At 47.4% G+C, this 23,437-nt stretch overlaps 1 protein-coding gene across 1 annotated transcript in view; it reads right to left on the reverse strand.

The window, feature by feature from the left end:
* Nucleotides 1-20,975, reverse strand: part of LOC147724364 (uncharacterized) — a 350,577-nt gene extending 329,602 nt beyond the window's left edge. Inside the window, exon 1 of the mRNA XM_086965924.1 lies at nucleotides 20,876-20,975. Within this exon, the coding sequence (XP_086822050.1) occupies nucleotides 20,876-20,882 (7 nt within the window). The 5' untranslated portion in view covers nucleotides 20,883-20,975. The remainder of the gene's footprint in view (nucleotides 1-20,875) is intronic.
* Between the last annotated feature and the right edge of the window lie 2,462 nt (nucleotides 20,976-23,437).

The following is a 23,437-nucleotide window of genomic DNA, read 5'->3' on the forward strand; positions in this document are numbered from 1 at the left end:
AAAAAGAAAATGGCATCTCTCATGGCAAACTCAGGTTAGGAAACTTGGTTTTAATTTTGCAGTGGAAAAAAGCAGTGAACAAACATAGAGAGGCGCAGGGTAGGGAAAGATTTAAGTGGAGTAATGAGAGTATGAAGTGGGGAATCCACTAAAAAAGTGTATAGTAAAACAAGCATGTGGGGTAGGAACATAAGCAAATTTTAGAATGCGTGAAAGGGAGGAGATGTGAGTTCTCCACTAAGAAAACTTAGGGAAAAGAGCAAGGAGGACGTAGGAAGGGAAAAGGAATGTGGGTTAGAAAAAAGCAGTAGAAGGCATTCGGGACAACAGAAATGATAAAATATTGAAATGTCACTCATTGCCTAAACATGGAAAGGTAAGGGGGTGAAAGCATTAAGAATCAAAGAGGAACCCTTTTCAAGTGAAACTGCGTTTACACCTTTACAAAAGCATGTATAATGTTACTTTGAGAAAATGGTAAAAGCCATTATTGTGAAAACTTTGGGTAAACAGTTCAGGATGAAATGGCTTCTCAGAACTGGTGTTTCCATGAAATCAAATCACATGCAACATAGTTGAATAGAACTGATTCAATGATTACATTGTAACTGTGCAAGCACATGATTTGTGTTACTTTATTTCTCTTTGGGTACATACACAGCCCCTTTTTTAGGTTTCACCAGCACAGGGTTTGCACTGTGCTTGTGAAGTCTAATGTATTTAACATAGATGTTAAAAGGGGCTTACATCCCGCCCCCTTGCTTTCCTTGCTTTTAATTGGTTCCTGTGTTTGCCACTTACTTCCCCCCTTTTCTATTGGTTTGTAGCATACTGTTTCATGTTGTTCCTCGTGTGCTCCTCTTATCAGTTTCCCTTAGCGCAAGTACTGTTTCCACCTGCTTTTGTGAACAATTTTTTTAATGTTGCGCTGTGCTTGTTTTTATTTTTAAAGTGCTGCCACTTCTGCTCGGAGGCTTAGTTAGTTTCTCAAAAGTTTTCGCCTTCTGATCTGGTGTCTTTCATTAGTTTATCTGGTTTCTGTTTCACTCAAGCTGTAAATTTAATTTCTTACACAAAGCTTTGAATGAATTAATATCCAAGCCTCGCTTTCAGCCCTGTGCCCCGCCACCCGGTTTTTGCCATCAAGCTATCCTTCCTCTAATCACTCTTCCATGCAGATTCAGGTAAGCAGTTCTTGCTAACTAATGTAATTTTTATTGCGCATGGGCCAGGGAATATGGTTTGATTGATTCAAGTGTGGTAACCGTTGGAAAATGGCCACATCTTTGGACAGTAAGGCTGCTCTGGTGCTGCCTTCCAAGTTTTGATTTACAGTATGGTGGTGAGTACCTTGCTACCGTCCTCACTGGACTGTTTAATATTTTTCTTTAGCAGGTACGTGGGCACCATTCACTTTATCTACGACCTGGCTGCATTGGCCCCACTTATTATTGATATGGTCTAGCGCCTCTTGTTCTCACGTGTAGCTGCTCTAGGAATTCTGCTGGCTTGTGCAGTGCTACTTCCTTTGTTTTAGCATCTGTGGGGGCTCCCATTCCTTTGCATAATTTAGTGGCTTTTTATTGTTTTAGCAGCAGGGGGTGCTGCGTGCCTCCTCTGATTTGTCAGCAGTGTGAGGAGGTTTTTTTTCACTGCATATATGGATAGAATTACAGCTTATGTGGCTGCATTTGGTACCACATCAGAATATAGTATACATACTTTTACTACATGTAGTAATTCACAAGCAAATCTATTAATCCCATAGGTGAAACTTAATGCATTTACCAATGCTTGTTCTTTTGTTGGCAGTACTGTAAAAGGAATACCGGAATATTTTTGGATGATAACTATAACTGTTTAAAGAACAAATAAGAGTAACAACTGTTTTAGAATGAAGTCTTTAAGAAAATATGTGTATGTGAGAGGCTGTAACTTAAGTAAAAAAAAGATAAAAATCATTAATTGGACAATAGTTTACTTGTTAAAACATTAACTAATCCCGGAGTTAATCATTTCCAAGCCAAAGGGGCAGATTTACTAACATTTTGTGCCAGATTTGCATCACAAATGTGATGGAAAACTCACAATATATTTATTTGGGGATTTACTTTCTCCAGTACACTGTATTTAGCACTCAGGGGCGGCTCCTCCATGTGGGCGGAAGAGCGTCGATTCTCTGCTTTCTCGCAGTGCGAGAAGCAGAAATATAAGATGGTATTATGACTACTATTTTATGTTTCTGCTTCCCTCACTGCGAGAAAGCAGAAAGGTGGCCTAACCAGCCTAAAACGTACTCTGTGTAGTACCTGATAGCACATGACCAACCCCATTCGGGTTTTTCATTTTACTTCATCAATACCCGGCAGGTATCACACAAGGAATTTCCCAATGTAGTTTGCTGAATCTGCAACCGGCTCTCTGACCTACCCAATTCAATTCATTATGTCTTTATTTCGAATAAAATTCATAAAAGACGACATACAATACATAATATATATAAAAACTACTGCAGACATGCCCCCAATTGTCTAAAAAGAGTGTGGCAAGCAAACAACATGTGATCATATCATAGCAGTTAATTTAAAAGAGTGTTCAATTTCTTTGTACGGATCAGCCACGCCCAACCCAGAAATTTAGCTACACAAATCACAGACATTTCAGTTCTAATATCACGGAATTTCTGCAGGGCTTCGCGATGTCCCCCACAATCCAAAGTTACACATATGGGCTTCAGCCATTTAAATCGAGGGGATCGATATGCTGGACATGCAAAAAACAAATGGCCAATGCTTTCTACCTGGTCGGGACACCAAAAGCATTTATTGCTTGCATTCTTCGCCCACTTTGTAGTAAAGGAGTTGATGGGTAATGTACCTACCCGAAACTGGTGATACAGTTTACGGTCTAGGGTTTTGCAAATCAAATCCCAGTAGGGCTCGAGGGACGGAGTTACCTTATGTGTTAGAAAGAGTCCCGTTAAGTTATTGTCCGAGGAATGGGTGACCAGTATAGATTTTTTTCGTGGCCCAGAAAAGATCCTTAAACTCTTGTTTTGAAGGAAAACTGGAGCACCCAGGATTTATCCACAGCTCAGGGAGGCCCATTGAATACAGTATTTGTTTGACTTCCCTGAGCCATGGGATTCTATGAGCACCCCACAGTGATTTAACCTCATCCAGTTCATGGGCGAAGAGGCTAAGCTCTGGAGTCGTCCAGAGCCGACGCCAGAGTGCCACTAGACGAAACTGTGCCATCTCGTCTAAAGGTCTGCAACCTAGGTCTAATAGCAGTGGTTTAATGGGTGAGGATTGTGGAAGCCCTACCAGGTTCCGTAGGAACCTATTCTGTGCTGTGGCCAAGACTGACAAGTCCTTGTAACCCCATATGTCAGCTCCGTACAGGGTTGCTGCATTGACCTTGGCCTCATAAATTTTTAGTGCTGGAGTAATGCGTTTAGTCAAGGATTTTTTTTGTTCCTGCAGTAAGCAGCCCGTGAGGCGGACGAATTTGAGTTTTAATGCCTCCAACTGGGGGTTCCAACTAAGTTGATGATCAAGGGTCACGCCCAGATACGTCATGACCTTGACCTGTTCAATTGGGACACCGTTCAAAGTAACCAAATTTTTAATTGGGGTTTTCTTATTAAAAACCATAAATTTAGTTTTATCAATGTTGATCTGCAAGTCATTGTTCTTGCAGAACTCTGCAAACCTATTCAGGGCTGCCTGTAACCCGCTCCGGGTTTTAGAAAGGAGCAGGGTGTCGTCGGCGAAGATTAACATAGGATATTTTGATCCGCCCAGGGTAGGTGCATCAGTCTGTGTATTGTTAAAAAATTGAACTACCTGGTTAATGAAGAGGAGAAACAGGGTAGGAGCCAACACGCAGCCCTGGCGCACCCCTCGTTGGACTGGAAAGCTGTTGGTCACCTGACCCTGCCTCCCCCACCTTACCTGAGCGAAATTATCCTCATGTAGGCGCCTGACGAATTCCAGGAGTTCTACAGGAAGGCCCATAAGTCTAAGAGCTTCCCATAGTTTCGCCCTTGGAACTAAGTTGAAAGCCGACTTAAGATCAACGAATGCGGCATAGATAACCCCTCCACCCAAGAAGACCACCTTCCAATAGAGCATGGTGAGTCGAAACACCTGGTCTAAAGTGCTGGTGCCTAATCTAAACCCTGCCTGCATAGGGGAAAGTATATTGTTCTGCTCAATCCACCCCTGAATTCTTGCTAGGGCCATTCTTGATACTATTTTTTGGATTGAATCGATCAGGCTTATGGGGCGATAGTTATTTGGCAATGATCGATCCCCTTTTTTATATACTGGCAGTATCTCAGCCCCTTTCCAGGATTGGGGAATCCTTGTCCCTGCTGCGATAGTGTTTGCCAATAGGGTGATGTATGGGACCCATAAATCAAGGTTTAGTTTAAAAAGGTCCGCTGGTATGGCGTCTAGACCTGGGGCTTTACCAGACTGGACAGAACCTAAGGCATGTACCGTGTCTAAAGCGGAAAATGTGAGCCTATCCCCGGGGATTATTGGTATTGCCCCCACAGCAGGCTCGGTTGCCAGTTCCTGCTCGGCACTCGTGTCTTTAAATTGTGTAGAAAAAAATTCCACCCAGTCCAGAGCAGAAACATGGTTGACCGGTATTTGGGAGTCAGGGTCCCTACCCCATCTAACTGTCTCCCAAAATTTCACTTGATTAGATGACTCACAGGCTTTAAGGAGATCTAACCAGTAGGAGTCGTCCCAGTCCCTCTTAGCTGCCCAAAGGACTTGTTTATAAAACTGCCTAGCTTTCCTAATATCATGAGTAATCCTGGTTTTAACAGCTGCTATTAATTTACTGTGAGCTTCTCTGCAGCTCTTGTTATACCATCTTTTGTGTGATTTAACTATCTTATTGTTTGATGGCCTGGTGAGGAGATTTTTGAGATCCGTAAAACACTTCTCATGAAGATTAATGGTTAAGGAATCGGCTCCACCAGAGGGGGATAAAGCAGTCATCCTGCCCCTTGTGTCTAAGACCAACTCCTCTATTTTACAGATAAGCTCTGGGTCAGCTATGACCCTAGACCATTTAACTCGTCTTCTGTTGTCACACAAAACTAAGTCGGACGTTAGGCAGGTTGTTTCCATTTGGAGATCACCCAGTCCGGGAACCCTGAGCCCCAAAGAGAGGGGATTGTGGTCACTCTCTGGCCTAGTCTCAACCACCATATCTATTACATGTGACCAGGATTCTATATTGACCAATATGTAGTCAATACGACTTGCGCTGGTCCCATTATCAAAAGTTGGTTTCCCTAAATTGTCAGACGGAGTGCGGCCATTCACTGCCCGAAGCCCCCACTCCAGGCAGAGTCCCAGCCAGTGGAGGGCCGCCAGAGGGGGATAAAGGGGGATATAGCTAGCGGGGGGATATTCCAGGCAGTATCTTCATCAATTCCCACATCTTCTGCCAGACTAAGGATGGGTTCAAATGAGCAGTTCAGATCACCTGCTACTACGACAAGATGATCGCCTTTGTGCTTCTTCAGAAGATATTCTCGATCATTCAGGACTGGTTGCTTCCTCCCACCCTGACAACCTCGGGCGTAGATATTAATTAGGAGAATGTCCTTGCTGTTATCCTTACTCAGGCTGATACAAAGGAGGTCGGCATTCTCTACCAGGTTTTCCTTAACACGGAATCCCAGGGTATTTCTAATCCACACAGTGAGTCCTCCTGAAGCCCTACCTCTGAGGCCCTGTATGGCCGGTTTGTGATAGTTCAGGTAGCCTACTCTAAATAGAGGGACGGTTGTCCAAGTTTCCTGGAAAACGACGATGTCATATGTGTCGATAAAATCGACCCAGTCATCGTTATCCAGGCGACCCCTTAGTCCTGCAATATTCCATGAGGCCACCCTGATTGTATCTACTGGGCTACTAAGTGAGATAGTCTGCGGTAAACCCAAGGCCCCTGTCCTGATCTTAGTAGGAGTATTAACATGATCCAGGGTTGTGCTAGAGCCTTTGGGAGAGGTTGAACAATCCATACAGGTTACTGGGGGGTTAGGGGAGCAGTCACCTGAGGGGGAATGAGATCCGTAGAGTGCATTAAGGCGTCAATCCCCCCAAGTCAATCAACCTCATCCAAACAACCGAACATATTAGAAGTGGGAGCCCCTTGCCACCAGTTGTTTTGACTTTGCCAGCCATCCCTTCGTCCTTTCCGTCTAGTATTTTGGACTGTTGACCAGGTCCCCTCCATCTCAAACTGCTGCCGAGGTGGGTAGAAAAAAGTGAGAGGTCTGACGACAATAGAGGGGTCGTCATCACGTGAGGCCCATGAACAGAGATGCTGAGCTGTGTGGGGATCTGCAAAAGATACTACTATACAATCACCAGCAATGGACTTACGTGTAGGGCCTACCCAAGGTACTCTACGTACCATTAGTACCCGACTTCTTTGATGGTAAGGGAGCTGTCTATTTACATTGAGCCAGTAAATGACCTTATTTTTTAAAGACCAATGGTTCTCTTGGGTTTGTGGACCCAGGGCAGGCACGCCAGCTAACACTATGACATAAGGCCCAGCTTCTGGTGGCAAATCAATAAAACCCCCACGAAAATTCGGACGACTGGATTGCTAAGGAAGTGTATTTGTGGTTGCTGGCTGATTAGGCTGGTGTGGAACAGCTTGTGGCCTTGGTTTGGAAGGTGCTATACTTTGGGGGGGACGGGCGCTTGGGGCTGTAGATCTTGGAATAGTAGCAGTGGGGTTACAGACTTTTGTACGGGGTATAGGTTTGGGTTTTGGGGGGGCAAGGCCGGAGGTTCTGGCACCTGAGCCTGAGGGGTACAATCCTCACCTTGGGAAAACTTAGCTTCCATTTGTTTTAGACTAAGGCTAGCCAAGGTGACTATAGTCTTATCCATTTCTAGTAAGTTGTTTTCTATACGGGAAAGTCTAAGTTCCAGGGGAGTAAGTAGCTGTTTTAATGTGTCCCAAACGATTTTGAGAAATTCTTCATCCCCCCCCCTATCCTTCCCTGTCTCACTCAGCCTACCCTCAGTTGGCCTTTCCTCGATCTTATCTGGAGAGGCCCCCATTGTAAGGTCTAACACAACACTGCATGAGCCAGGGTCGTTTTCCTTTCCCAGGGTGCAAATGTTAGTTTTAAAGGCTTCTTCATCGGCCCCATGTGTAACCAGCGGTCGTCTACTATTAAAGAACTGGGACCTCGCAATTTTAGCCTTTTTGCGTGCATAGGTGGATCTAGCAAGACATTTCCTTTTGTGGGTGGCAGCTTTCTTAGCACTTACAGCTGATTTAGACAGATCGGGTTTAGTGGGGAAGCCTATACCTGCCTCAAGGACGTATGGCGCAGACACCTCGGTGGGCTTTAGAGGTGGTGGTGATGGAATAAGAAGGGGCTCGGGTAGAGATGCGATTGGAATATGATGGATGTCTGCCGACGTTAACAATGGGCGTGGGCCTGATGTACGCTCTCGAGTTAAAACTGAGGCAATATTCCCTAAGGATGATTTTTTGGAGGAAGCTAGGTTCAGGGAAAGCCTTCGTGCAGCTTCTAATTCCAGGGATACCCTGTGTTGCATTTTGCTGATTTCCGCATCAATGGCCAAATTGGTCTTGGTGAGGAAATCATCTAGGGTTCCATTGGGCTTATTCGCTCCCTTAGCAGTTTTGCTGCGACTACCCCGTGAGCACATTGTGGGAATAAGGGTGAACAAAGTAGCTGGAATGGAATATATCAACAACACGCCAAGGGGGGTGGCCCAGCCCAGACCTCTCTGACCTCGAACGGCCTCAAACGGCCCGGTCTTAGCCCGGTCTTCGCCCTGAGCTGCGTCCCGCGCTGCGGGAGGGCCGTTCCTATATGTAGGGAGTGAGTGTTATGGGCGGTGGGCGGGCCAACAGGGAAAGCGGACCGGAAGCTGTCACACGGTCACGCAGGGACTCCTGGGTAATGGAGTCCCTGCAATGCTCGCAGCCCTGCTGCAGCCCTCGGCCCAGGTCCTGCTCTGTTCAACTCCTCGTGAAGTTCCAAAGTCCAGCCCCACTCTTGTGACGGCGAAGCAGCACCCGCGGAGTGGGTGCGGCGAGGTCCGGTTGCAAGGCAGGTCAAGGTGAGCTCGCAAACAAGTCAGCGCCTCCGGGCAAATGTGCTTGCTAAAGGAGTGGTGTCCCAAAGATGCAGTGGAGGCAGGAGTTTAAAAAGCCCTCCAGTGGGCGGTGGGCGGGCCAACAGGGAGAGCGGACCGGAAGCTGTCACACGGTCACACAGGGACTCCTGGGTAATGGAGTCCCTGCAACGCTCTCAGCCCTGCTGCAGCCCTCGGCCCAGGTCCTGCTCTGTTCAACTCCTCGTGAAGTTCCAAAGTCCAGCCCCACTCTTGTGACGGCGATGCGGCACCCGCGGAGCGGGTGCGGCGAGGTTCGGTTGCAAGGCAGGTCAAGGTGAGCTCGCAAGCAAGTCAGCGCCTCCGGGCAAATGCGCTTGCTAAAGGAGTGGTGTCCCTAAGATGCAGTGGAGGCAGGAGTTTAAAAAGCCCTCCAGTGGGCGGTGGGCGGGCCAACAGGGAGAGCGGACCGGAAGCTGTCACACGGTCACGCAGGGACTCCTGGGTGATGGAGTCCCTGCAACGCTCGCAGCCCTGCTGCAGCCCTCGGCCCAGGTCTTGCTCTGTTCAACTCCTCGTGAAGTTCCAAAGTCCAGCCCCACTCTGGTGACGGCGATGCGGCAACCGCGGAGCAGGTGCGGCAAGGCCCGGTTGCAAGGCAGGTCAAGGTGAGCTCGCAAACAAGTCAGCGCCTCCGGGCAAATACGCTTGCTAAAGGAGTGGTGTCCTACCCACTTCTGCCGGGATCGGCTGGTTTAAAGAGGTAGTTTACACCATATAACCACCTGTGTGTAGATAGATTTGATTTTATACGGTCCAGACAAATCGCCACCAGATTGATAGACTAGTAAGCGAGAAACATGCTGACCACACAATAGAGCGCCCTACCTGAGACATAACCTCAGACATGCACCGTTGTCTCTTTTAATCAGATCGGGAGACCTATTGATTAAAATTGTTTTCGTTGATACTTCCAACCCTGTTTTAAACTTCATTCAGGTTACACACCTCCACTCACTCATTTACACTGGATAGGCCCCTCACCCACACGGCACCAAACGGCAATTTGGAATAAAAGATCTCCGCCGAAGAGCCCCTCATAGAGAGCCTGTCAGGTATTGCAGCGCCGACCTGATGAGGAGCAGCCCTATGATGAAGCATGACACCCAGCCGGGTGTGTGAGGGCCCCAAATTCAAAGAGGAAGAGTTCCCATCATCCTACATCTCATGACCACGCAAGACCAGTTCTCCTAGTTTTCCCTTGTCTCACAATTAGGAACAGCATTTTTTCTGTATCTTTACTAAGTTTGGGCATGTATGCTGGACCTGTCCAAATAGCCCAGAGTCCCTCCTTTGTGATTGGTTTTTGCTTTTGTAAAGCATAAGAGGGTGGTGGGGCGAGTGGGTCGTGTGGGAGGCATCGCACAGGGAGTAGAAATAAAATATAAAGAATTCTTTAAAACATACCTTTTTCCGCCAGCTGCCTCAAGCGTTGCGACTCATCTCACCTCCTCTCCTCTTCCTGCCTGGTCCCAGCAGCCCCTGGGACAGACTCCCGTCCAATACCCGTGCGGCAGAGCAGTGTGGGTATTGGTCTGAGCAGGCAGGAAAGATGCCCTGCTCAGACCAGGGAGTCTGTGGTGTTTCTACAGCTTGGCTGCTCAATGCAGCTGGGCTGGAGAAAACCTAAGTGTACATGTGTGTTTTGGTCGTCCTGAGATGGCCGCCCAAACACATATGCGTACTTCTCCCCCCTTTCATGCCTAAGCCCCACCCCTCCCTACAGCACTGGCTTAGAGCCGGCACATGCAAAATAAAATGACGTAAGAACATTGTTTTATTTTACACTAGCTGCCCGTCCCGACGTTGTCCGGGTATAAAAAAGATTTACCTGAAGAACGGCAAACCTTACTGAACGCTACCCCACCGATTTCCAATGCAGCAGGAGTCTTAGAATGCACATGCCCACAAACAACAACGCTGAAGGGCACGCACACCTCACCAGGTGCAAGAACGCTAATCTCATCACAGTGAGTTCAGCGTTGATGTGTGTGGACGTGTGCATTCTGAGAGGTGTGGGTGTGTGCATTCTGAGACGCCTGCGTTTATCCCCTGTTGAGATCGGTAACGCTTATGCCCACAAAGGTTGCTTCGCAACATATATTATTAATGCCGCCTGAATGGCAATGTGCGTGAATGCGGCGCACCTTGTGTCTTCTATACGGACGTGTGAGAAGTGATTATAACTCGTGAATGGAAAGGCGCGCTACTGAATGACGCAGCCATTTTTTTGTTATAATATTTGTGGCATGCCCCTCTGAGAACGCTGTTGTGGTAGGCCCCTCACACAAAGTATAATGTGTGCACTTTGACACGGCTATGACCACGCCCCCGACACGCTCACGGCCCTCTGAGTGTGTAGTTTGACACGCCCACGCCCCTCTGACAACGGTTACGGCCACAAAGTAAAATGTGTGTAGCTTGACACGCCCATGAACACGCCCCCGACACGCCCACACCAACGTCCACGCCCACAAGGGACTACTTTACCCCTAAGGTTCTTTGACGTTTCTAATGTATATGGTGGCCACCTGTATAGCCTATGTCCATCTGCTGCAACTCCCCTTTCCAATGCTGTATTGGGTGTTGTGATTGGTGCTGCACTTCTTGAGTTTACCCACCTCAAAGGTTTCAGCTCACTCTTTATAATAGTAACTAGCAGCCCGTCCAGACCTTGTCCAGGAGCTTTCAGGCTTCCCCCTACCCCCCCCTGCCCCGACATTGCCCAGCAGCCCGTGCCCCCGCCCGCCCCGTCCCCCACCTGCCGCCTGGCCCGACCCTCGCCTGGCCTGAGTCAATGGAGGTGTTAGTCCCCGTCCCCCGCCTTCCCGGACACCCGCCTGCCCCGACATTGCCTTTTGTAACTCCCCGTCCCCCGCCTGGCCCGACACCCACCTGCTTACCTCAGCCGCCGCTCCTGAGTTGACAGCTCCTCGCCGCTCTGCTCCTCACCGCCTGTCCGCCGCCGCTCCTCCCCCGCGCCATGTCCGCCTCTCCGCTGGTCGCACCGCCGCTGGCCTGTCCACTGCTCCTCACATGACCGCTCCTCCCCCGCGCCATGTCCGCCGCACCTCTGACGTCGCTCTGACGCCGCTCTGACGCCGCTCCTCGACGTGAGCACGCACGTCGCGGCCGGCGCTACTTTGGGGGAATACTTTTTTTTTAAATACATTTTTTAAATAAGGTTTATTTTTAAACTTTATATAGCCTATAACCATCTACACACCCTGACGATTTCTACGGTGTATCGGGTGTGTAGATTGGCGCTGTAGTTCCGGAGTTTACCCGCCTCAAAGCCTGAAAGTTTCTCCTTTATTATAGTAGTATAGATAAGTAAAGTATAAGTATATATAGATGTGTTGGCTCTGAGCCAGGCAGTGGGGCGACGCTCCTCGGCCATTGCTGAGGAGCCACCACTGGTAAATTGATTTGCCTCTAGGCCAGGGGTCTTCAAACTAGGGGAGGGGCTCCCCTAGGGGGGCCTCATGTGATCCAGGGGGCACCAGGCTCTGGTCAGAAGAGCATTATACTGATGAACGGTCTTTGCTTTAACCTGAAAAAAATGAGTGGCAGTAAGCCGCTCTGTAATGGGCCACCACCAGCATGTTTTGTCATTTATATCCTAGCTTGGCGTATGAGTCATTTCATTTCATAAACTTTTATTCGATTATAAAAATTTGCATAATCATAAAAAGTACAATATTTTTAAAAACCATCGGTTTTAAGCTGAAGTTCACATGTTACATTTTATAAAACAATGCCCTGTCGTATTTTCATTACTTTTTTTAAAAAGGTCGCTGTCATTTTGGCTTCATGCGGGTTTACCGGCGACTGGAGATAAGCGAGCGCTGGATATGTGTTTCTTTGACCGCTTGAGCGTAGAAGGGGGAGAATCCATTTTTTCCTGGCCACACTGTAGTATTTGCAGAACAATGTGACATGGACCGTCGATTGCTTGGAAACCCCATCACACGGACAAAAAATCAAGTTCCGTGACCAGCTGTTCTGTTCTGGAAATGAGACCAAGCGAAAGAAGAGATCGAACCGGAATCTAGTCAGTAGAAACTTTTCATAGTTCGAAAGAAAGAACGTGAGGTAAGGCTGTATCGATTTTCCTGTTTGCAATTGGGAGATTTTTCCATTTTGCGTTTTCACTATCTCCGCCTGATTGCGAGGTTCTCTCAAGTGGCCTATACATAGTTCTTTCAGCCGTTTCTTGGATATATCTTCGATTGAAGGTGGATCAAGAAAGTATTGCTCACGGTTGAGATCTTGAAAAAATTTAAAGATGTAATTGAGCCAGGGGATTTTTCTCCAGTGAGCAAGGCTCAGGCAGTCTGTGATGAGGGAGCGTGTTACATGGCTTTCTGGATTGCACCATATGCGGTGCCATAGAATGAGAGGCTGGCAGCGTATGGTGTCTGTCACGAAATCCATCCCTAGCTCTCGGTGTGATGCTAAAGTCGGGGAGCTTTGGGGAAGGGCCAGGACGTACTTAATGAAGGCATTCTCCGTTGCCTGTAGTTGTTTGATGCTTCCGTAACCCCAGATGCCTGCCCCGTAGCTCGCCACACTGTGGCATTTTGCATAGTATAAAGTTAATAGTTCCGACGGAGTTGGTTTGCCTAGTTTCCTGGAGAAGGCACAAAGTGCTGATGTTGCTCGACGAAAGTTAAGGTTTCTGGCTTCAATGGCTTTTCGCCAGGTCATTGAATCGTCCACGAGTATACCCAGGTATGGGTAAACTGACGTTTTTTCCAGCTTGGTATTGTTTATATATAAGGATTTTGAATTTCCGGGTTTGGGTCCTATGGACATTGTGAATGTTTTCTTTGTGTTTACTTTTAGACCCAAAGAGTCCATGAACGTCACATATTTGTTCAGCTGTCGTTGGAGTTGGTTGGCAGTTCGGGCCAGGATGACCGAGTCGTCGGCGTAGAGTAGAATGGGTATGGGGCGGCGTACTATTTGCGGGAGGTCCTGGCTCCCTGCCAGCATTGCTTTTTCAATCCCGTTGGTGTATAGATTGAATAGGAAGGGTGCCAATACGCACCCTTGCCTAACTCCTCGCATGATTTTAAAAGGACGTGATAGATCGCCGCCAATGCCGTAACGCACTCGGCCTTCTGCGTTGGTGTATAGACCCCTGAGAAAGGCCAATATCGCTGGATCTACTCCAAGGTTCGACATGATTTCCCACAGCTTTGCATGCTGAACGCAGTCGAAAGCTGCGCTCAGATCTACATAGACCAGGTAAATTTTTCCTTCTTTTGCATGGGCGTATTTACCGGCCAGGAGGGTCAGATTTAGGGCTTGCTCCACCGTGCCGAGCCCCTTCTGGAAGCCGTATTGCAGGTCTGTAAAGATGTTATTTGCCTGGGCCCAAGATTGTAAACGGTCCAGGAGTAGTCGACCTGCAATTTTGCCCGTGGAATCCAGAAGGGAGATCGGCCGGTAGCACGCGGGGTCGTTGCGGTCCCCTTTCTTGAATATTGGCAAGAGTGTAGATGATGACCATGAAGGAAGGAGACCGATTTCAGCGACTGCAGACATTACCCGGGTTATTATTAGCGACCAATAGTCACTGTTATATAAGAACAAGTCCATGGGTACCCCGTCTGGACCGGGAGCCTTGCCAGTTTTTGACGCTGTAATTGCTTTTCTGACCTCGGTTACGGTGAAGCGTAAGTTTATGGGTAAATTAATGGGAAGAAGATGATTCTCTGCTTCAGCCTCGCGTTCTGTTCGAGGTGTGTCAGGTGGCAAGCCAAAAATTTTTGTGAAGTGGCGGACCCATTCGTTCTCGGTTACTGCTACGTCAAGTAGATTTGGATCAGTATCATTGTCCAAGAAGGGTGATCTAATGGTCTGCCAAAAAGTTATGCTGTCCTTTTTTGGTGCGCTTTCGTGTAATTGGCACCAAAGGTCTCTCTTTATCTGGCACCTTCGGTTTTTCCTGGCTTCGTTGTACGCTTTCCTCCGGGATGAAATTAATTGGGCGTCTCTTGGTTCCTGCCGGAGGGCATCTTTTAAAGCCGAAAGGGCCTTTCTGCAGTCTGAGTTGAACCATCTTTTAGTTTGGGATATTGGTTTGTTTGTCCTGTATTTGACCAACTCATCTCTTATTGCCCCTTGGATATTATGGAAGGAGGTAATGATTAGTTCAGGCAAAGCCTCAGCGGACAGACAGTCCCTTAACCAGGGGTGTGTTTTTTCAAATATCCTTTGCGAGGTCATCTCGGGATCGACTTTGGCCCATTTAATTGCGAACCCGTTCCTCTTCCTTATTGATATTGTTTGTTGATCGAGAGAACTAATTTTCGTTGTAGAAGGACCTAATTTCTCCAATGTAATCTCCACGCTTAGGGGATAGTGATCGCTAATCGGACAGGACCCTACTTTGTAGTTAGTTAGCGAGTTCTTGCAGGTATTGGAGGCTAGGATAAAGTCGATGGTAGATGTGCAACCTCGCCCATGGAAGGTGGGTCGAAATTCCTGGGCCGGGTCCACTAGCTCATTTACAAAGTCAAGGTCCAGGGTAAATACAATTTCATTCAGCTTGTTTCCGCTTTGAGTGTGGGCGAAGTGAGGAATCGGATTACCGGATTCAGATTGTAGACCACAGGTCCCGGTTTTGTGGTTTGGGCATATTGGATGGTTGAAATCGCCTCCCCAGATGTATTTTATTGTCTCGCTTAAATTCACGTTTTGAAGTGTAGATATGTGGGCCACCATTTCATCCAGGTTTGAACAGCAGTCCTGCGTGCCTATGTTGTTATAATAGTTTATGAGTATGTAGATGTTCCTCGATGCGGTGGTATGGTGTGTGATTTGAATGACTTGAAAGGCAGGTGTTTCTTTTGTTATTTTTACCTTAACTGCTAAGGTGTTGGAGAAATAAATCATGAGGCCACCTTTTGGTCTTCCCATTGTGCTTGGCGTTGCTTTGGTAAAGAATGTTTTATATCCCGCTAGATGGAGGGGGGATAGACGCCAGGTCTCTTGTAGGCACAAGATTTGGTGGCTTCGTGCAGTTTCCAACCATTGAGGGCATGTTATTTTTCCGGTTAGGCCTGCGACGTTCCAGAAAGCTATGCCTACGGTCGTGGCCTCGTTAACAGTCGAGGTGGTGCGTGCTGTTTTGCTGTTGGTAGGGATTTCGGTGGTTAGAGTTTGTTCAATGAGAGATCCTGCACTCGTGTCCAGGTTCTCTGGGGGGGGAGGGTCAAGAGGTTATTTTGTTGAGTCGTTGGGGTCTCTGATGCTTCAGGCTGTTTAGAGGGAGTTATCTGGTGCTTGTCAGGGACTGGGAAGTGTGAGGCGACAACTGAGTGTAAGGAGGCAGCTGTGGGTTGGTTAAGATCATCAGTGGGTGGTCAATCGACCATGTCGAGGCACTCGTAACGGTTTTGGGTCGGGAAACCCTGCCAACCCTCATATACTGGGTATGATCTGTCCTGCCAGTATGGAACTTGGCTATCGACATACCTTTCTCTTGGCCCCCCCCTATCAAGGTATTCGCGTGGGAAATCCCTCCGGATCCATGGTGTTTGTCGCCATGGGTCCTGGTTCCTCGGGCCTTTGGGATGATGGTACCATTCCCAGGGAGGGGGGTTGTGTTGTTGTTTCATTGGGGGGTAAAAAAGAGAGAGGTGACGAGCGTCTATTCCCCCTTTTTTCTCGAGTTGTGGCCAGGCACATATATAGTCAACCGTTGCGGGATCTTTGCATGTTACAATGATGCAATCACCGCGTATTGTTTTCTTGGTTTTGCCTATCCAGGCTACCCTACGTGCTGACGTAATTCCTCCTGATAGGTGGGATTCAAGAGGTCTATTTATGCTAAGCCACTGCATGGCCTTGTTTTTGAGTGACCAGGCAGTTTCTGGGGTGTCATCTACTAACTCGGGTACTCCTGTTAGAACTATTGTGTATGGAGTAGCTTCAGGGGGCAAATGGGCAGGGCGTCTCACTACAGGGTATTTTTTCGGGGTGGTTTCCGTTACGTTCTTAGGTGTTTTTTGGGGGGGTGGGGAGTTCGTAGGCTGGGAGTCAGGTTTCTCCTGGGGGATTCTGCTAGGGTCTGGGTTTTGTGCTGGACATGGGGTTCGTACCGTGACCTTCCCTTTGGTATCTGCCTGCTGCTCTTTTTGTTGTGATGATTTCTGTTGTGGTGGTTTCTCCTGGTGGGAGTGGAGCGTGCTTACTATTGGTTTGGGTATGACAGACGATGGATTAGGGTTCTTTTGTATTATAGGTGTTGCATTTGTATGACTGGCTACTTTCTGGATATGTTTTTGGTTTTGCTTTTTTGGTGGGTGTGTAGTGTTTCGCTGGCCCTTTACGTCTATCCTGGTGTTTGTATCTAGAAGAGTAGCTGATATTATTGTTAATTGAGCCTCGAGGTTTCTAACACTCAGCTGGATAGGCTTTAGGTATTGGTAAAGTAGGTCTTTGGTGGTGGTTAGCACTTGGGATGTGATTCTGCAGGTCTTACATTGCTCAGCTGCGTTGTTGTTGCTGGATATTGGCTTGTGTGGGAGGGTGCAGTCAGGAATGTGCAGTATGCTGTTGGAGCATGGGGAGTTTGAGTTGGTCGTGGGTGAGCTTTGTGTTTTTCCTCTAAATGATAGTCGGGTTTCCGATGTTGCCCTTTCTCTCTCACCGTGCTGAGGTAGGTTGTTGGAGGTTTGGATGTCTCCTTGCGTATGACAGCCGGCTAGGTCTGGGGTTGCTTCCAAATCTTCTGATGTTAATGAGGGATCCGATTCAGAGTGCGTGACTGACAGATCGACTACTGATGGAACGGTGTTAAGTTCTGTAGTTGAAAGAGGCACTGGGAGTGAGCTATTTTGGGAGGTCAAGTTGATTGGGGATGCAGCGTTCGCTATGGCACCGAGTGATGAGCGCTTAGCGTTTGCGCTCATGAGATCCATAGAGACTCTCTTTTCCATTAAAGCTATGCTTTGGTTTATTGTATCGTTTACCCGCGATATGAACAGGTCAATGGGGCCTGTTACCTGTGCTACCTCCTGCGCATGTTTGGATTTAGGTTTGGGTTTGGAGGTGCTTCTGGTTTTTGCTGGCATGATGTTTGTTGCCAGGTCGTTGATGAAAGAGAGATGGCCCGGTCCGGTCTCTATCGGGCACTAACGGGCAACAACGGGCCCGCCCTTAGCCCGGGCTTCGCCCCGGGCTCCGACCCGCGCGCGTCCCGCGATGCGCGTTGGAATGGCGGTTAAATAGTTTTTGGGTGAGAGGGGGCGTGGCACTGGGAGGGGGCGCGGCTCGCACGGGAAGAGGCAACAGCTGATGTAGCTGATAGCTGAGCCTCGCAGTCCCGGAGCCGCGCCTCGCGCCTCCTCTGCGGCCACGCAGATGGTATTCCTCCTCTCCTCCTCTCCTTCAGGGCTGGAAGCGGGTTTAGGCAGCAAGCTACTCCTGTAGCGGCGAGTTAGGCAAGCGACTGGCAAGAAACCTCACTGCGAGTGGCGCCCGCGTAGCGGGAGCCACGAGAGGTTGTAGGCGATTTGGTGGGGGCGGGCACTGGGAGGGGGCGCGGCTCGCACGGGAAGAGGCAACAGCTGATGTAGCTGATAGCTGAGCCTCGCAGTCCCGGAGCCGCGCCTCGCGCCTCCTCTGCGGCCACGCAGATGGTATTCCTCCTCTCCTCCTCTCCTTCAGGGCTGGAAGCGGGTTTAGGCAGCAAGCTACTCCTGTAGCGGCGAGTTAGGCAAGCGACTGGCAAGAAACCTCACTGCGAGTGGCGCCCGCGTAGCGGGAGCCACGAGAGGTTGTAGGCGATTTGGTGGGGGCGGGCACTGGGAGGGGGCGCGGCTCGCACGGGAAGAGGCAACAGCTGATGTAGCTGATAGCTGAGCCTCGCAGTCCCGGAGCCGCGCCTCGCGCCTCCTCTGCGGCCACGCAGATGGTATTCCTCCTCTCCTCCTCTCCTTCAGGGCTGGAAGCGGGTTTAGGCAGCAAGCTACTCCTGTAGCGGCGAGTTAGGCAAGCGACTGGCAAGAAACCTCACTGCGAGTGGCGCCCGCGTAGCGGGAGCCACGAGAGGTTGTAGGCGATTTGGTGGGGGCGGGCACTGGGAGGGGGCGCGGCTCGCACGGGAAGAGGCAACAGCTGATGTAGCTGATAGCTGAGCCTCGCAGTCCCGGAGCCGCGCCTCGCGCCTCCTCTGCGGCCACGCAGATGGTATTCCTCCTCTCCTCCTCTCCTTCAGGGCTGGAAGCGGGTTTAGGCAGCAAGCTACTCCTGTAGCGGCGAGTTAGGCAAGCGACTGGCAAGAAACCTCACTGCGAGGCGTATGAGTCAAAAGGGAATGGACTCCAAATATTCTTCAGAGCCTCCACCTCTATTTCTAATATTCACACTGTTGATACTTGTACATATTAGTAAGGCCTGCCTGACCAGAATAGTATGTATGGCATTCATGTATTTGATTGCATTTTTAAAATGGTAAGAGACCTTAACTGTAATTAATCATTGCGAATTTAGTGGAATAACTGTGGAAAATTCTGAGGGGGGTCTGATTTTTTTTTCCACAAATGGGGCGAGGGCATTAAAAAGTTTGAAGACCACTGCTCTAGGCGGATGAGTGCTCATGGCGGGCAGAGTGAGAGCTCTGGACTTGAGGCAGAAAAGAATGAGAGTTTCTCCTAGTGCCATAAACATGTTCATACTACATGCTCATTCGATCAAAACAGTGATGATCACATATGTGCCAACTGCAATTATGATTCTATGAGAAAGCGTGGGAAGGAGGTATACAGCTGTTCATATATTGCTGGCATCAAAGGAAAAAATAAAGATATTTTGTATAATAGGGTGGGTGTGAAAGGGGAAGGTGGGGTAGAGGAGGAAAAAGTTAGCGCATGCAGGAGAGAGTGAAAAGACAGCAATGGAGAGGAAGGGGGTGCAGCATGAAACATGAGGATGAGGGGACGTCAGAAAGAGATGTATGGTATTGGTGCTTCAAAAAGTTAAATCAAATGTCTCCTATGAAATGTGGTGTCCCTTGTTCTGTACATACAAACAAATATTCCTGAGTGACATTGTTACATTAGTTGCAATTGGGGAAGAGTAAGACCGGTGTATATGAGGACTCGTTACAGAGGTCAAAGCAGGCAGGGTTTATTGGGAACGACGTCCCCAAGTTTTTGTTAATTTTGCCAAATCAGTTGCTATACTTGGTGCCAAAAAACAACCATTCCTGTACTGTTGGTCTGCCTCAGTCTGAAAGGGGAACAGGGCTCTCCTCTAACTGGTGAAGGGAGAGAAGGAAGAGACAGCTGAAGAAGAAAACAAGCGAAGAAAACAAGCCTCTCCACAGTGTATGGATGCTACCTGAAAGAAATGAAAGTGTGTGCAATTGGTTAATCAGCAAATGTAAAGTCTACTTGGGAGCCAGTTCAGGCCTTCATTTGTAGAATCATTTGTACCATTGTGGTGACAAAGAGTTCTTGTTTTTGAAACGTACTGTAAGGCCATTATCTGTTCTAGAATGTGTCCTTTAAATGGAAAACTATATAAGAAAGGTTTGCACTAGGTAAATTCTGATAGCGTAATACTAAATAATAACTTTTGAAAGCACTGTAAGCACCCAGATAATCACAGATTTACTAAATGTTCATGCAATGCGTTGGAGTAACCAAATATGCCTACTGCTGTTGTCATCTCCTGTTCTGGCGCTTTAATTAGGGTGCCTAGAGCGATGCACAGCCTCGCATGGCGCAGAACGGTGTGTGCTGTCTAGCATAGGATTTGCACTGGAAGCACATCCATCTAGTTTAAATTCCCATGTCTATACTTTTCAGAAGACGTGCTAGAGGTGTGCCGTGCACTTTAGCACACATGCAATGCATGTTTTTTTTTTCTTGTGAAAAAAGGGGCAGTACTTTTACTACTTATCTGCGGTTTATTTGTTGAGAAGCTTAACGGGAAAATTGCTGTAATTAAATTGCTTAACTGCGCCTTACACAAAGACATGGGCATCATTACCTGGTGCTATGACAAACTACACAATAACCCTGGTTCGCTATCTATCTACTGTCTTAATGTGAGTTCATGTTTTGTAAATACATCAAATAAAATATTGTGCCTTTGCTTACGTAATGTAGTAGTTGACCCTAATGTAATGGAAAATGACCTCCTATTCCCATGCTGAGCACTATAAAACTGCACCACTCGAGTGTAGAGAACCCTTCATAGCCGGTCCCAGTGCCCCTCCTGCCCCATTGGTACCCACGCCCCTGTACTTGCATCAAAGGATTGATGTGCCTGAGCTAGATGAGTGCAGTTTACCAAGAGGGCCCATATTCAGGGCGTACTCTAGGGCGGCGCGACAGGTGCAGCCACACCTGTTGCTGAGCTCCGGCGACCTGCGTTTAGAAATAACTTATGGTTGTGAAAGCACCTGCCTTGTGCATCCAGCAGTTTTCAGGCTGCAATAAAAATTATTTTAGTGATTAATGTTTCTGTTGGGGAGAGATGGAGCGTTTTGACTAGTAGCAGTTTGACTCATCATAAAGTAAGGCAACTGGTTAATATGTCTGCTGCAAAAAACATCTTTCATGCTCTGATCGAATCCTCTCCGATCCGCACAACCAGCCTCATTCTACGGCCCGCGGTAACAACTCGCCCGTCGCTCAAGAAGCACTTACCGGCCATCGTCCTCCTCCTCCTATTGTGGGGCTGCTGGTAGCAGTTCGGATGCCAGGTTTGCCTTCACCGCGCTTCAAAGCGTCCAGCAGTCGCCATGGAAACGAATACATTGCACAATTTCCGGGGAGGAACGACTGCTGTAAATGACAGCTCTAGAGGCCGAATCAGCCTGAACGCAGCAGACTATTTGCATAAGTAAACATACCCCAGGCAAGGCGACGGAGGATGACCACGCCTCCCGCCGGAAGCCTTGTTATTGCTGCACTGTGACCCTCGCCCTACATCTCTAAGACACTCCTGTGCTGCGCTGCACTCACAGCTTTGTAGCCCGCATTTTCCTGTTATGTTTTGTTATTTTCTGTATGGATCGTCTCTTCATAACTGGCGTACAGAAAGAACAAATCCCGAAAGACGGCGTTAGTGTGTTTAGACAGGATTGCATACAAGAAGGGATGCTCCAATCTTCCATCCACCTATATTTAGCAGTCTCTTGCCACGTTTTACTTTGTAGTGCTAGTAACCTAAGACCAGCCCGAAAATGCAACGACCCCTCACTTTGAATCGACCTGTGTTGTCATCGAGCGAACAATGCAGATGATCTTGGAGATACAACCATGCTCACTTACTCGCCCTTTCAGTTCAACTTTATTTCGGCTAATATAGCCATAAAAGCAGGAAGTACAAAAGAAAACATTTACAGACAATATATACAGTGCCCTATACCAACAAATACTCACATGAGCAATTTTACTGTTAATAGAAAGGGGCAAATAGACAATTGATCCATAACAATAATTTTACATTACTGCATTAAAATCTAGATCTCACTTTATAATTTAAATAAATTAAAAAGTTATTTTCCATGATTTAAAAGCCAGATTAAAAACCACAGTTTAAAACCTTTAAAAACCACATTTAAAGTGAACTCAGTGCAATCGATACAAGCTTATAATGGGCGGACAAGATTACGGACTCCAACATTACGTTACAGCTTGTGGCCAAGCCGTTTCCTAATGAGGTAAACGTTAAATAAAAACCTACTTGTGCAAAACACTACTAGTTGTGAGGTATTAGACTTAATAATACGCTCTGCCTCTTTGTATGACCTAATGCCCATGTTTTTGCAGAGGGATCTAATAATAGGTAACTTATAGACCGAGCAAAAAAACAATATTTGGACATCGTCTTCCTTTACCTTTAAAGAGCAGAGGGTTCAAAGACCATTATCATTTTTACCCCCCCATCTGCATGTGTTAGCATTCGTCTGGAGCGCCCTTTCACATTTCCATCCTCTCAACCTTTGACCCATACATTGTGTATCCATCATCCAGCTATTCAAAGAGCCAGCCAACCAACCACCATTCTTTCACTTTTCCATCCATCCATCCAAACTTTCACCCATCCATCCTTCCATTCACCTATCCATTCATTCTCCTCACCACCCATCCTTTCACCCATCTAGTCATCATACATTACCCGTCAACGTTTCTCCCTTCCATCCACCAATCTCTCCACCCTTCAGTCCTTTCTTCTTTGCTTCCTTTCACAGTTCTTTCCGTTTTTCATGTTTTTCTTCTTCACTTTAACCCTCACCTCTTTTCACAGACCCATATATAAGCTTTGGTCAAGCATTTTGTGGGACCCCCAATGCAGCTGCTAAAGTGCATAGTCCTCAACACCACTGGCTACAGATGAAAAATTAACACAAGGAACAGGTTTTAAGTATACAGGAATTAATGGCGCTCAAGCTGTATTGACGTAATATTTAGTGCTTAATGAATAAATCAGTTAGTGGTGCTGGCAGGCGAGGGGAGACCCTTGAACCCCTCGTGTTAGGGTTACTAAGTTTGACACCCTTTTTATAACTTTTATGATTGAGAACAAGTAGAGAGAACCATTAGCAGTCTGATACCTTTGTATACCCGCGACTTGGAATTCTAACTGGTTCGGCGAAATATTTGGCCCTTTTAATTACGGGTCTTTGAATTTATATGAGATAACAGTGCGGGCCAATTCTTTATAGCTACTGACTTGTTGTGGCTCTATATTTTATTAAAACCCGTTGAAACTCATGTTACTTTATATCTGCAGCCTTACCAAGGGTCTCTCATCCACATTCCAATACCTAATACTGATTTTGAACTTGGTTACCCTTCCGGGTTGGAATTATCACCGGAATTGGGGTAAGAGATTAACTTACTTTTGGTGAACCCCCCTTTAGTACCTTTAATAGTAACGTCCACTTTCTCTCTTTCTCCCTCCCCCTCTTTATTCTATATATTTTTTCCTTTTCTTTTTCTTTGTGTTTACAATGTCTCGTAGCCTTACCCACCTGGGATACAGCCATTGAGGTACCATAGTGACCGTTTACTACTCCTTGAGTTCACTTGGATTACATGATGTACATGTCACAATTACCACACTAATGTTACGTCGTGTTGCTTGATCTTCATTTCTGAAACAATTTCTTGTGGGTCATTATTAATTTTTATTCTTGTTTTACCCGGCACTGAATGTTTTTTCTTACGTTTCTACACTGCACTGTAAAATTACCATACTAT

This window comes from Lissotriton vulgaris, chromosome 4_1 (genome assembly GCF_964263255.1).
Source record: "Lissotriton vulgaris chromosome 4_1, aLisVul1.2, whole genome shotgun sequence".
Classification (NCBI taxonomy): Eukaryota; Metazoa; Chordata; class Amphibia; order Caudata; family Salamandridae; genus Lissotriton; species Lissotriton vulgaris.